At 34.5% G+C, this 14,879-nt stretch overlaps 2 protein-coding genes across 2 annotated transcripts; both read left to right on the forward strand.

The window, feature by feature from the left end:
• The first annotated feature begins 705 nt into the window (after nt 1-705).
• LOC145600705 (uncharacterized) lies at nt 706-1,824 on the forward strand. The gene has a single exon (XM_081656584.1). It carries the CDS (start codon nt 706-708, stop codon nt 1,822-1,824), a length of 1,119 nt encoding a protein of 372 aa, XP_081512710.1.
• Nucleotides 1,825-8,334: 6,510 nt separating this feature from the next.
• On the forward strand, nt 8,335-10,608 carry LOC145602853 (putative FBD-associated F-box protein At1g55030). The gene is made up of 3 exons (XM_081659007.1): nt 8,335-9,206; nt 9,374-9,523; nt 9,595-10,608. Exons 1-3 carry the CDS (start codon nt 9,093-9,095, stop codon nt 9,874-9,876), a joined length of 546 nt encoding a protein of 181 aa, XP_081515133.1. The 5' UTR covers nt 8,335-9,092; the 3' UTR covers nt 9,877-10,608.
• Nucleotides 10,609-14,879: the final 4,271 nt, after the last annotated feature.

The raw sequence follows: 14,879 nt of genomic DNA on the forward strand, positions 1-14,879 counted from the left end.
AGTGGGAAGAAGAAAGTTTCCTTCCAATACTTGATTGATAAGGTGTCGAAGAAAATTACTAATTGGGGGTCCCTAAGACTGTCTCAGTCGGCTAAGCTAGTTTTGATAAACACGGTTCTGGTAGGAATCTCTGCTCATGTTATGAAATGTTTCAAGTTACCGCTTGCGGTAACAAATAGGATTGATTCCTTGATAGCTAGGTTCTTTTGGGCTTCAGAGGGCCAGAAGGGGTTACATTGGGTGAAAAAGGATACGCTGCAGCTTCCAAAGGGGATGGGGGGTTTGGGCATTAGAGCAATGGAGGTGCTGAATGATGCTCTCTTGTTTAAACAGGCATATAGAATGCACTGTAATCCTCAACTGTTGTTATCTAGAGCCTATGATCTTGGTCATGATTGTACTATCTGTACTGGAGGGCGGAGGATGAAAGGGAGAGGTAATGCCTCATGGGGGAGGAGAGGGGTGCAGAATGTTACTAACAAATTTATTGCAGGTTTTGCGTGGAAGATAGGTAATGGAGAGCGGGTCAGAGCAGCTAGCGGAAAATGGGCGGAAGGTCATACTCCTATTCTGAAGTCAAATCGGGTGTTGTCAGGGGTGGGTTCTTGGAAAGTGAAGGACTTGATACTGCAGCAACCGAGGAGATGGAATGCAAATTTAGTAAGGGAGCGTTTTGAGTGGGTTTCAGCACGAAGGTGACTAGGAATGGAACTTCCACAATCAGAGGAGAGAGAAGATTTTTTATATTGGCCTAATCACAAGTCAGGGGTTTACACGGTTAAATCAGGATATGCCTTCCTTCTTGGGTTAAAGGAGAAGGACCTTTGGGATCGGGATTTTGAATATGTAAGACTAATTTGGAAACTTAATATTCCTCCACAGTGGAAGCTTTTTCTGTGGAAACTATTAAGGAATGGAATAGCATTGAAGGCCAACCTACACTACAGAGGGGTAGACATAGATGAGGAGTGCGAGCTTTGTCAGGACACGAGGGAAGATGGCCAACATTTGTTTAGGTTGTGCCCTTTAGCCAAGGCGGCTTGGAGAGGATGCCCTTTGAGCATCTACTCGGACTTTGACGAGTCAATCCCGTTAGGGAGATGGATTCGTAACTATATCCTGCTCTTTTATAGCAAGGATGGTTTGGATAGTAAGCGTATAGAGATTTTCATTATCGTCCTATGGAGTCTTTGGGTAACGAGGAATGCAAGAGTGTTCAGGCTCGAACCGGGGGATTTGCCAGCTTTTGAGAGGAAGGTGGAGTCCTCTATAAAATCGTTAACAACTTTCCAGTCTCAGGATCGATTTAGTGAAGAAGAGGAAGACCCCGGAGATAGACAAGCAAGGCACCCGCCAGGTTTTCTGAGAATTGAACTAGGTTATGGAGGAGGTATAGGAGGAGATAGGAATAAGGATGTGATTATTGAGATAGATGGATCATGGAAAAAGCAAACAGGTAATGCAGGATTTGGGTGGAGTTTCTCTGAAGATGGCTCAACTTATGAGGATGGGGGAGGATCATATGGTAAGACTAACTCAGCGGCTCAGGCAGAGTTCCTAGCTTGTCAGAAAACGCTGACCTGGGCCCGACAGAGAAATTATGATTCAATTACGATCTACACTGATGCTGAGATTCTAGTGCATAGTTTGCAGGCCCCTAATCAGAGTAATATAGAATTCAGATGGACAGTTAAAGATATCCAAAAAATGGGAAATTTTTTTAAGAAGTGTACCATCTGGAAGGTAGGAAGAGAACAAGTGGAGAGAGCTCATTTGATTGCCAACAAGTGTAGGAGCAATTTGGTTTCCCTTTGTAATCTTTAATTTAGTTTCCTCTTGTCAAAAAAAAAAAAAAAAAAAAAAAAACTTTTGCATCTCTTCTTTGAGAAAAAGCCATTATTTTGTATTAATTAATTTGTGTTTGTGTTATTTCGTAGTAGGACAATATTTAAAATACCTACTATTTTTAAGGGATATGATAGTACATTGTTAATAATGAGGTTGCTAACACTGTCTCACAGTACATAAATTGATTCGAATTTTAATTTGCCACCTAAGAGGTGAGAAAGGATGTTAGGATCACAGTTGAGTTTATGAAACTATGACATTGTATATTGTATTGCATTATTGCATTCTCATAGAAGGTTCTTTTTTTTGGCTGCTAATTAGTTATAATTTAATTTTCATTGCTATACATCTTAAATTTAGATTTTTCATAATTTATTTGTAATTTATTTATTTTACCCTTAATCACATAAATAACTTTAATTAAACTATATAAAATGTTGATTATATTAGATTTAACAAGTACTTAATACTTAATTTTTTTTTTAAAAAAAAATCAATAGAATTAGTTTGGATCGACTAGGGTTGACGGGTATATACTACCACTAATTTAGGTATTTTTTGGAAAGAAAAAAATGTTGGTTAACAATTTTATACTCCGTAATGTTCTTCTCTCGTCTAAAAAAAAGTAAAAAAGAAAAGAAAAAAAAATCCTATAATGAGAGAAATCCTTCAAGTAAGAAGGATTTATGCGCATTTCTTTTTTACTAAAATGCTTAAGAGGTATTAATTCGAGTCATCAGTTAGGGTTGGATCTTATTCAATTGGGTTACTTTCGGTGTTGAATCATGCTAAAATTTTTAATCTTTGCAGATCAAAGTACATATCTAGTCACTTCAACAATTGGATAATGGCGCATTATTTTGGAGAGTTACTACAAGATAAGATCCCATTAACGACGAGAATTCTCGTCGTAAACCTGTCAAAAAAGATCATTTATAACAAAATTTTCCATCGTGAACCGATCCTAGAAGGGAGTTGCCGTAGATTAATTTCCCGTTGTGAAAGCTAATTACGACATGAAGAAATTGTGCATAAAACGGGTAGAATGTTTGTTTGAGCTTCTAGCTAGTTGAGTCATAAGAATTGGTTGTGCCCGTCAATAATGGGTTTTCATAATAATTTTGACTTTGATACCTCTATTTTATTTAGTAATTTAATAACCAAGATAAACACTAATTGTGTTGCGCTAGCATGTCTCATGCTTAAGAGGACCGTACCTAGAACGGACAATAAAGAGTCGTGTCTTGTATATCGGGCTTGTGCTAATCTTCCACAAATGAACCTCATAATTAACTTAATCCGTGTGTTGTGCCAACGGATCACCTAAATACCTAAAAATGTACATGAAGTATTTTGGTAAAACAAACGCTGGCCAAAGCGCGAGACAACTTGTTGTGCTCGTGCCTGAAGTCGTGTTAAATTTTGACTGGCTCACCAGCATGCCTCTTGTGCTGTGTTGGACTTGTAACTGGTTCATGATGGGTTGAACCATTTTGGTGTCATGTTTAAACCTTCTTACCGGCCCAATCCATTTCCATCACTAATTTTTTTATAAAAAAAGTATTACTCCGTACTCCTTAGCTTGTAATTTTTTTTTAACAAAAAAAAGCAAATCGTACTTTTTTTTTCATACCCTCTTTCATATCGCTGTGATTTACATCCTTTATCGGCGAGGGGGTCTATCGATCTGTTGTAGCCATGGAGAAAATTTCCGTCTGATTCGCTAGATTGTAATCGAAATATTAACCTCTTTTTCGATCCTGCACAAAATTTTACCCATGAAACAACTCTACAACAATCCATGAAATAAAAAAGCAAATGCTCCCTCAAAAGAGAGAAGAAAAACCCTGTCTTTTGAGGGAGAAATATTCTTCCTAGAATAGGAAGAATTATTATAAACCTGAAACAATAGAAAAAACACACAAAAACAAACAATTAGGGCATTCCACCGATAAAAATTGATGGAAGCCCTTTAAAATTCAACAAAGGCTTGTGTTTTAGAGAGAAGAGAGGAAAGAGAGGCTAGGTTATTTATTTATTTATTTTTTTCCCTCCTCCTTTAGCTTGTAAATTAATACTTGTATAGTTGTATATGAGTAAGTATAGGTCCATTCCTGGTATGGTCCACGCCTCAACATTACTCGGCGGTTACTCGCTTACTCCCACTCTCGGACTCTCTTACTCTCAACAACCTTTCCTATAACTCAGTAGTTAAGTACTCCGTATCACCTTCAAAGTTCATTGACGTAAAAATCATCTAAATTCATCAATTACCCAGGTATGAATCTACATTTTGTTTCTTCTTTTCTGTCAATTATATTTCCAATTGTATTTTCGAATTTATTGCTACTTGTTTCATGCATGCAAATATAGTCTAAAATGTTAGGGTTTTGATTTGGTGAATAATCAATCCGATCAAGTTTTCAATTTGATTTTTCCCAGTTCAATTATCATGTTAATTTCGTTGAATTTCCTTTGTTTCTATTTTACGGCAGCATTTTCTGCACTCATATTTGACAAAAATAAATGATTTATCTAAGAAATTTACACCAATTTTATGTTTTTTTCACTTGATACGAGTATTATTAGACTCAAATGTTTCTACTTCTGAGTTCTGAGAATTGTAATAGATTGCCGATAACTGATTGTGTTGTTTCCAAAGTCATATTGTTTTGAGCATATTGTTGGAATATAATTACTTCCTTTGAGTTTCATTTCTTGCAAATTCATCTGCTATCTATAGTTTTTTTTGCCGATTGGATGATAATTTGTGAGAATTTTGATTGGACTTTAAATTGTTGATAGATTGTTGTTTTTTCAACATTTAGCATTTAATCGAGGAGTCGTATGTTAAGAGAAATATTTTCCGATATCTCACATCTCTAACATCGTAATTATACGATTGATTATTATTGGTGACTAGAGCTGATATACAAGCAGTCTTTTATGCAGGAAAGGTGAGATGGAAAGGGAAAATCAAATCGAACAATTAGACAGAATTAGTAATTTGCCGGACCATATAATTGCACACATTATTTCTTCCCTTCCAATAGATGAGGCAATTAGAACTAGCGTTTTGTCTTCGAGGTGGAAGTATCTTTGGAAAGATATTCATAGTATTTGCTTACGGGGTCGTGAATCTAATCCCGGTGGATTCGCAAACCTTGTGGAGCATGTGCTTGAAAATTGTAAATCTATCAAGTCTCTTTCAATTTACCTTCCCTGTCCAGATGACATAGATTTAACACGTGTGAGTGCATGGGTTTCCACTGCTCTTAGCTGTAAAATTGAAAGGCTGCTCCTCTGTTTTTGACAATTTTTTCTGGATTTACCCGCATCTATCCTGCCAGAATGCATTCTTAATTGCAGCACGTTGGTAGTGCTTAAGCTTGATACATATTTTGATACTCGCATACCTGAGTCAATAGTTTGTTTTCCTCATATCAGATCACTTGGTTTCGAAGTTATGCTCCCTAATCAGGATAGGGTTATGCATCAGCTTTTGTCTTCCTGTCCGATATAAGAACTGTCCCTGACTGGCCTCCTAGATTTTGGAAAAGTACGAAAAATTGATATATGCATTCCCACTCTTAAAAAAAAATTAAACCTGGTTCTTGAGAATAAAAGAGGTGATGAGTATGTTATTGCCATTGATACACCCAATCTCGAATACCTGAGAATAGATGAAAACTCGTTGTCTAGATTTGTGGTGAAAAATCTATCACAAGTCCATCATGTTGATATCACGTATGAACCCATGGGTGTTAAAGGTTCAAAGCCTAAGCTCAAAAAAATTTGCTTGAGCTTTTAAACGGATTTGCTGCTACAGATTTGATGACATTACAATTTTCCACTACAGCTGTAAGATTCTTTCCATACTTTTTTTTTTGCACCTAGTATTTCAGCTCTATTCTAAACTTAGCTCCACTTGTTATGTGCTATAGATGAATAAAGTATGATTATTGTTGGTACCATTGGTTATTAAGTTTGATTGTATTTACTTTGTTTTTTTTTAAAATAATTGTGTGAAGGTTCTCGGATCAGCTCTCAGCTATACTTGGCCCACATTTTTTAACTTGACGATGTTAGAAATGTGCATAACCGATGAATTATTTGGTTGGACCTGTTTCCCATGAGTGCTCCATTCTGCTCCCAAGTTGAAAGTTCTTGTTTTGGATTTGGTGAGTATCCTTACTTGTTGCTATTGCCCTTTTTAATATTTGAAGGTGAAATGAAGCTAATTCTTAGTCTTTCAGGGAAGGATGAATAGTGACCTTGAGGAACGTGAACTATGCGTGTGGATTCAACCAGATGAAGTTCCTCTTTGTTTGTTAGAAAATCTCCGAATAATTGAAGTTAAATGGTTTGCAGGAAACGATGACGAAGTACAAGCATTAGAGTATTTGTTAAAAAATGCTCGAGTGTTAGAGCAAATGATGATGGATTCTCGTAGACTGGACGAAGAAGAGATGGAGATGTTATTGATGTGTCCAACAGCTTCTGGGACGTGTGATGTTCAATTCTGTGAAGAAATGCTCTTTAAGATTCCACTCACTGAAATCAGTGAATGAGGCACATAGGTTCATTGGTTATTAAGTAAGGTGTTATTCTTAATCTGCAATTGTCGCTGCACCTGGCAGATCCATTTGGGTTCGGTGAACTCAGCTGAACCCATCAAGGGCAGACATGGGGTTTTGGGTAAAATACGCCTAACTTGGATGAATTGTTTAAAACATAGACTCTATACATATGTTTCATGTTGTTAGTGCTGCTGTAGTGGTGTATGGGGTTTTTGTGCATCTAGGAGGTTAAAGATTCAAAACCTTTCCCATGAATTTGTAATTTTTTTAAAGGGTTTTTTTTACATGGTATCCTTGAGTATTTGAGTTTTCTACTTTATACTCTCCTAAATTCAAATTTCTACAAGGTGACCTTGAGTTATAAGTTTATTTTACATTATACCCTTGAGTTTTTGGATTTTTCTATATGATACCCTTGAGTAGTAAAATAAATGACTCTAAATTAATTTGACTCAAACCAACACCATCTAAACGACTTATTTAGCACCCTCAAAGACACCACTAGCATGTTAAAAAAAAAAAAAAAGGACTAACAACTTGAATCCCCTCTAAAACAAGCTCTTTTAGTTAAGTAGGAGCAAAAAAAAATTTTTATCTTCCATCTCAAACAATCATACTAAAGTTCCACTAAATAGCGAATAATGAAGATTGGTAATTCCTCCATCTAATATAAGTATAGAAGTGATAAATAGATCATTTAGATCATGTTGGTTTGAGTCAAATTAAGTTAGAGTCATTTATTTTACAATTCAAAGGTACCATGTAGAAAAACTCAAGGGCACCTTATAAAACTTTGGATTTAGAAGGGTACAATATAGAAAAGCCAATAACTCAGGGGTACCATGTAGAAAAACCCTTTTTTTTATATAATTATTATTAATTGTTTAACAAGATTAGTATTGCTCAATTAAATTTCCTACTGTCATTCATATTTGTTTTCAATTAGATTGATTATTTGGAAGAAAATTAGATTGATTAAGATATAATTCTTTAATTAGTGATCAACAACAATGATTAAAAGTAAAATAATTTCCTACTTTTGTCGGTATAAAAACTTATTCCCACCATATTGTCCATGTAGGATTAGCGAAAGCTTCGTCACATTGTTTTAATTCTGGTTAAGTAAAGAACCGCTAACGATGATAGCAGTTCGTGTATTAATACCGCACGGTTAGCGGTTCTTTTAATTAAAGGGGAAAGAAAATTAAACTTTGATATTAATTAATTAAAAATAAATAATAATAATAAAATATATTTAAAAAAGAAAAAAAAAAAAAAAGGCTGAAATAGCCGGAAAAAAACTGCCCAAACCAGGTAAATTTCGGGCTGGGCTGGTTTTGAGTTTTGAACTTTTGATACCTCTAAATTTTAGATATTCCGGGAAATCGTAATATATTTTTGGTTCGAAATGCTTTTGCACATCTCACTCTTACTCCTGAATTACCCTCAAAGTTCATTCATGTAAAAGTCATCTAAATTCATCAATTACCCAGGTAAGATTCTTCATTTTTTTTTCTTTTCTTTCAATTATATTTCCAATTATGTTTTTGATGTTATTGCTACTTGTTTTATGCATGCAAATTAGTTCATAATGGTTAGGGTTTTGATTTGGGGAACAATTAATACAATCAAATTATTCAATTTGATTTTTTTCGGTTCAATTAACATGTTCACTTGTTTCATTTCTTGCAAATTCATCTGATATTTATAGCTCTTTTTTGCTGATTGAATAATAAGAACTGATACTTCTTATTATGGTTTAATTTGTGAGCATTTTGACTGGATTTGAACATGTTGATGCATTATTGTTTATTTAACATTTAGTTCGATGAGTCGTATTTAACACTGTCTAGAGCTGATATACAAGCAGTCTTTTATGCAGGAAAAGTGAGATGGAAAGGGAAAATCAAGACGAACAATTAGACATAATTAGTAATTTACCAAACCATATAATTGCACACATTATTTCTTTCCTTCCAACGGATGAGGCAATTAGAACTAGCATTTTGTCTTCGAGGTGGAAGTATCTTTGGAAAGACATTCATAGGATTTGCTTACGGGGTTGTGAATCTAATCCCAGTGGATTTGCAAACCTTGTGGAGCATGTGCTTGACAATTGTAAATCTATTAACTCTTTTTCAATTGATCTTTCCTGTCCAGATGAAATAGGCTTAACACGTATGAATGCGTGGGTTTCTGCTGCTCTTAGCTGTAAAATTGAAAAGCTATTCCTCTACTTTCAAAAATGGATTCCGGATTTACCTGCACCTCCCGTGCCAGAATGCATTCTTCATTGCAGCACATTGGTAGCACTTAAGCTAGATTCATGTTTTGATATACGCATACCCGAGTCAATAGTTTGTTTTCCTCATATTAAATCACTTGGCTTTAATGTTATACTCCCTAATCAGGATAAGGTAATGCATCAGCTTTTGTCTTCCTGTCCGATATTAGAAGAATTGTCCCTGACTGGCCTCCTAGATTTTGGGAAAGTACGAAAAATTGATATATGCATTCCCACTCTTAAAAAACTAAGCCTGTTTCTTGAGTATAAAAGAGGTGGTGAGTATGATATTACCATTGATACACCCAATCTTGAATACCTGGAAATAGAGGATAACTCGACGTCTCGATTTGTGGTGAAAAATCTATCACAAGTCCATCATGTTGATATCACGTATGAAGGTTTATTGCCTAAGCCCAAAAAAAAACTTGCTTGAGCTTTTGAACGGGATTGCTGCTACGGATTTGATGATATTAAATTATCCCACTACAGTTGTAAGATTCTTTCCATACTTATTTTTTTTGCACCTAGTATTTCAGCTCTATTCTAAACTTTGCTCCACTTGTTATGTGCAATAGATGAATAGAGTATGATTATTGTCGGTACCATTGGTTATTAAGTTTGATTGTATTTACTTTGTTTTTTTAAAATAATTGTGAAGGTTCTAGGATCAGCTCTCAGCTATACTTGGCCCATATTTTTTAACTTGACGATGTTAAAAATGTGCTTAACCGATGAATCATTTGGTTGGACCTGTTTCCCAAGAGTTCTCCATTCTGCTCCCAAGTTGAAAGTTCTTGTTTTGGATTTGGTAAGTATCCTTGTTGCTATTGCCCTTTTTAATATTTAAAGGTGAAATGAAGTTAATTCTTAGTCTTCCAGGGAAGGATGAATATTGACCTTGAGGGACGTAAACCATGCGTGTGGATTCCACCAGATGAAGTTCCTCTTTGTTTGTTAGATAATCTTCGGATAATTGGAGTTAAATGGTTAGTAGGAAAAGATGATGAAGTACAAGCAGTAGAGTATTTGTTAAAAAATGCTCGAGTGTTGGAGCAAATGATGATTGATTCTCGTGGATGTGGATTGGACGAAGAAGTGATGGAGAAGTTTTTGATGTGTCCTACCGCTTCAGGGACTTGTGATATTCAATTCTATGAGTAAAAGTTCTTTGATATTCCACTCACTAAGATCAGTGTATGGGGCACATATGCTCATTGTTTAGTAAGGTGTTATTATTAATCTGCAATGGTTGCTGCAGTTGAGAGAGTTATTCAAAATGGCTGCTACCTGAGTTGTGCTTGACAGACAGTCGCTTAATTTGAGAGCGCTTGCGAAGAGTTTTATTGTATTGTATTGTATTGTGTTGAATTATCACAACATCTCGACAGATATTCAAAACTTGAAGAATGCAACATCTTGCTTTGGAGGATGCATGAATGGCTAATTTCGTTTTTTAAAATTGTTGTAGAAGCTTTTTGCTCTGTGCTCTATATCCTTTGCTAAACTTGTGGGTGATTGATCATTTAGTTAACCATTCTCATTCATGTCTATTGAACTGTGAGAATGCATAGTTTTACTTTTTCTATTTTTTTTTTTTTTTTAATTATTGTGTGAAGGTTCTTGGATCTGCTCTCAGTTATACGTGGCCCACATTTTCTAATTTGACGATGTTAGAAGGCTGTTTAACCGACGAATCATTGGGTTGGACCTGTTTTCCAAGAGTTCTGCACTCTGCTCCCAACTTAAAAGTTCTTTTGGATTTGGTAGGTACAAGCTTAAGGTTTGTTCTCATTGACTGAACTCAGCTGAACTGAACTGAACTGAATATTTTATAAGAGAAGGAAATTAGGAGCGGAGCTGAATTGAACTGAACTGAATTTCAACGTATGAGAACAGGCCCTTAATTAGTACGCTTACTTCTTTACAAATTGTCAAAGATATTGGAAGAATGCAACATTTTATTTTGGAGCATGCATGAATTGTCAAAGACAAAGAGATTTTATTTTTTATGTCATGGAAACATTCTCTCTTTCTGCTCTTGGGGGTGGGTGATGAGCGATTAGTTAACCATTCTCATTCTTATGTGTCCGTTGTAGTATGAAAATGTCATAGTTTTACACTGGTTACATTTGTCCATGGAGTCTTCCTCCGGCTTCCAAATGGGAGGGCGAAACAGGGCATTTCTGAGTAGTGTTAATTGAATAATGGTTTATCATGTACACTGGTTTATCATGATAACTGGAGACAAGTATCAAAATGTCAAATGCATTTTCCTTTGTCTTAGTTTCATGTGCATGAAGTACTCCGTGTATATTTCCATAAGCATTGGTGTGAAAGCACAGCATGGAGAGCACCCGAGCCACCCGTATGCTGAGAATTGTGAGTACATCATGTTTTCGAGTACTTGGACATGAACAACATGACAAGGAAATAATGTTAATTAACCTTGGACAGACTGAACCCTAAAGCTTCAGAGCATTAAAATTTACTTTATTACTCCCTCTGTTTTTTAATACTTGCTCCACTTTTCTTTTTCGGCCGTTTTTAAATACTTGCTCCATTTCCTTATTTGGTAAGCTTTTATAATATTTAACTCATTTCTCTCACCTAGTGGACCCAATAAATATCATATTTTATTAATTTTATATTCTCTCTTCTCCAATTTCTCCACTACTTTTGCTTTTTACAATTTTTTATTCTTCCACCAACCCCATTACCTCTATATTTTTTTACTTTCTTCAATTTCTCCTAAAACTCCGCGCATGGAGAAATAGAGCAAGTATTTAAAAACGGAGAGAGTATTATTTTTAATACAAACTAAGATATGAGAAAATTTAAGTTTATCTAGGAGATAAATGGGGGTTGCCTCAATTTTCTATATCAAAATGATTACTTCATATCTAACGTCGATATTTCAATAATTTTTCATATAGAAAGTACTTTATTTCAAAATCTTCGTTTGGTTCAAAGTTAATTCCAACTCAAATCGAACTAGTTAAACTAGAGGTGATCAAAGTTAGCCCGACCTGACCTGATCCGATTTTAGGCGGGTCTTGGCCAGAATTTTTCGGCCCGAAAACTGGTTTAGAAATGTGTTTTTATACAAATTTAGTTGTTCTTTAGGCTCGACCTGAAAATGACCTGAATAGCCCGCACGGTCTGACCATTATGGGCGGATTTGGGCACAAAGATTCCGACTCGAAACTTGGCCCGGCCCGAGAAGTGGGCTTTTTGGCCCGCCCCGCCTAATGATCACCTCTAAGCTAAACCCATGGAGTTCAAGTTCTAGCATTGTAAAAATTAAAATAAACTCATCAATTTTTTCCTAAGAAAATTACTTACAACTCTTTATCGCCGATACCTCGGTCAAAACTCAATAAAAATGATTTGGATTTATCTTAAAGTAATGTTAAACTCTAAAAAATGAAGGAAGTACAATGGAGGAATAATTAGCAATGACATCTTACTTGTAAAATATGATTATTACAATATGATTATTTGTAATTAATTTGTTTGGTTTGAACTTAGAGACAAAGCTCACAGATATCAAGCAGTGGATTAGGTGTTGGGTCAGTGTCAGAGACATTGCAAGGAAACCTCCTCCTGCTATTTATTTAGGAAAGATCCGCTGCTAACTACTGCATTTATGCTAAAAGCACACTGTTTAACAAACAATTAATACAAATTACACTTGCATGAAAAGACATCAATTAAGTTATAATCGTAAAAATTAAGCTAACCTTGGTTTATTGAAAAAGTTTACATCTCTCAAGGAGTAATTTCTTTGTAGTCGATGAATCAAATCAAATCAAATCTAATCATTTCCCTACAATCGAAGGCTTTTATCTTATTTGTTAAATCAGGCTGATTTTAGGGTAGTTTTTTTGACTCAATACGGCAGTTCTAATTACCTATGTATTGTAATTGGTTGTAAGTGTATTCAAATTTTATTTGGTTTTTAAAAAACTGACCTAACTGTATAATGCATAAGAGTTCACATTTTTGTAACTACTTGTTTGTATGTATCATTTACTGGCAAATACCATACAATTTTAACTCTAGCTTTGTTCCCTTTGATGTGAAAATTGGTAATAAAATATGACACACACACTTGCCCTGTAACTATCTTTATGAATCATCATGCATGGATCATTCTCAACTTCCCCACATATCCATATTCTAGAGTTTTCTTCTTTTGTAGTTGTTGGGTATTAACAATACAGAATGACAACTTGTTAGATAACTAGCAATCTACCATTGCTTTGAATGATAGTAGGAGGGGTGGTGGTTACTTGCAAGATGATTTAATTAACATGACTTAAAAAGATCTCATGGACAGTGTGTTCGAGGAACCCACTTTGATGGCTAAGTATTGGTTTAATGGTGTTTAAATGTACTCGTATGTGATTGGGGTTCATTATTTATGTAGTTTTAAATAATGCAAAATAATATGATAATTAAACTCTCATTTGTCTCACTCTCATCCACCCTATAAAAGTATAAAGTAAGGTCATTTGTTAGTAAATTTTACCAAACATAGAAGTGTTGCAAATTTTCTTTCTTTTTTTATTTTTCAAAAACATTCCTGTTTAAGCAAGCCTTGCATTGGTGTTTAAATGTACTGTATGTGATTAGGGTTGATTATTGACGTAGTTTTAAATGACCAAGGTGATTCTTCTTAGAGATTCGTGGAGACTCGTGAGTGGGTTTAATTTGACAAAATTACATGTAAAATAGCATGATAATTAAACACTTATTTACTTTCACATTAATTAAACAACAAAAGTCTATCCTGTAAAAAAAAAAAACAACAAAAATCTACGCCTATTCTTAGTCAATGTTTTGTGCGCAAACATTGAACAAAACATAAAACATAGGCAATAATTACTACCACTAAGTTGGAAGCAACCCGTTAATTTTCTTTCATCAAGGGTAAAAACACCATCATATTCCAATTAAGGATCATGTGATAATGTGAAAAATACTCAAAATCAATAAAAATATGAACTAGTACAGTATATGAATTGAAAATCAAGTTTCCTTGGCCTAAAGATTGTGATTTCAATGCCCTACCTTTATTGCTTTGATTATGGCAATAATCAACCTCATCTCTCTTTCTCTCTCCTCTCTAACCATTAAAAACTGTGAAAGACTCTTTTAATCTAATTCTTAATCACATTTTATCTATCTTTGTCCTAGGTGCACACTGTGCACCCTCCATTACATACTCATTTACTCACATGGGATCCTAATTAAATAAATTATGTTTAGGTAAATCTTAATTAGGCTATTGATTCCACACTATTATACTTTTGAGTTTCTAATTTAAGCGGTCATTTAGTTAGCATCGTATATTTAAATTGCGTAGGAAACACAATTTTGTAGGACGTGAACTTGATCTGTTTGGTGGAAATGAACATTAAAAGTTATTAGTAAAGGCGAAGTTTTAAGTTTTACTTATGGATTCATTTTCCCCCCTACATTTAAAATGCGGCTTAGATCATTAATAGAATAAAAGGTGACAATGGAGGCGATTTGATCACATTCAAATCATATACGAGTGAGATCATATTGAAATGATGAATCATTTGGTTCAAGACTATTCAGTCCAAGTTATGATTAAGCTATTTTAAATTAACTTATTACTCCCTTTTGCTTGTTTATTCATTCCATTTCTTTTTTACCCTATGATGACTTGTGCATTATGTAATCGAGTTAAATAGTTGGGTCTATTATAGATAAGGAATAAAAATAATCTTTATGGGACTAACTAAAATGACAAATGAGACAATCTTTAAACAACAAATATGATCGAACAATAACACTTCTTTACATAGCTCAAATCAGTTTGACTAGGTCGATTTCAATACAGGTTATAATTGAGCTACAAATAAAATGAGTTCTATTAAAAGTACTAAGTACTAGACATTAAAAGTTAATTTCGAACAATTGAACTAGTTATAATTAGGTTAAAATTAAAAGCCATAAATATTCAACTAAGTACGATTTATAGGTGTCAATTTGGATGTGCGGGTCGAGTTTGGTAAGGTCAGGTCGGGTTTAATTTTAAAATTGAATTATGCTAAATTATTGTGTCCATGCAAATCGAAATCCGAATGAGATATTTTTCTAGTCGAATTTTCTCTTCAGCTTAATTTTAGTTC

This window comes from Chenopodium album, chromosome 21, assembly GCF_948465745.1.
Source record: "Chenopodium album chromosome 21, dcCheAlbu1.1, whole genome shotgun sequence".
Taxonomy (NCBI): Eukaryota; Viridiplantae; Streptophyta; class Magnoliopsida; order Caryophyllales; family Amaranthaceae; genus Chenopodium; species Chenopodium album.

Excerpts from the sequence above, each read along its gene's own strand:
- LOC145600705 (XM_081656584.1), top strand. The coding sequence starts at position 706 with ATGGAACTTCCACAATCAGAGGAGAGAGAAGATTTTTTATATTGGCCT.
- LOC145602853 (XM_081659007.1), top strand. The coding sequence starts at position 9,093 with ATGTTGATATCACGTATGAAGGTTTATTGCCTAAGCCCAAAAAAAAAC. Across the intron at positions 9,207-9,373 it reads TAAATTATCCCACTACAGTT|GTTCTAGGATCAGCTCTCAG; the intron begins GTAAGATTCTTT and ends ATAATTGTGAAG. Across the intron at positions 9,524-9,594 it reads AAGTTCTTGTTTTGGATTTG|GGAAGGATGAATATTGACCT; the intron begins GTAAGTATCCTT and ends TTAGTCTTCCAG.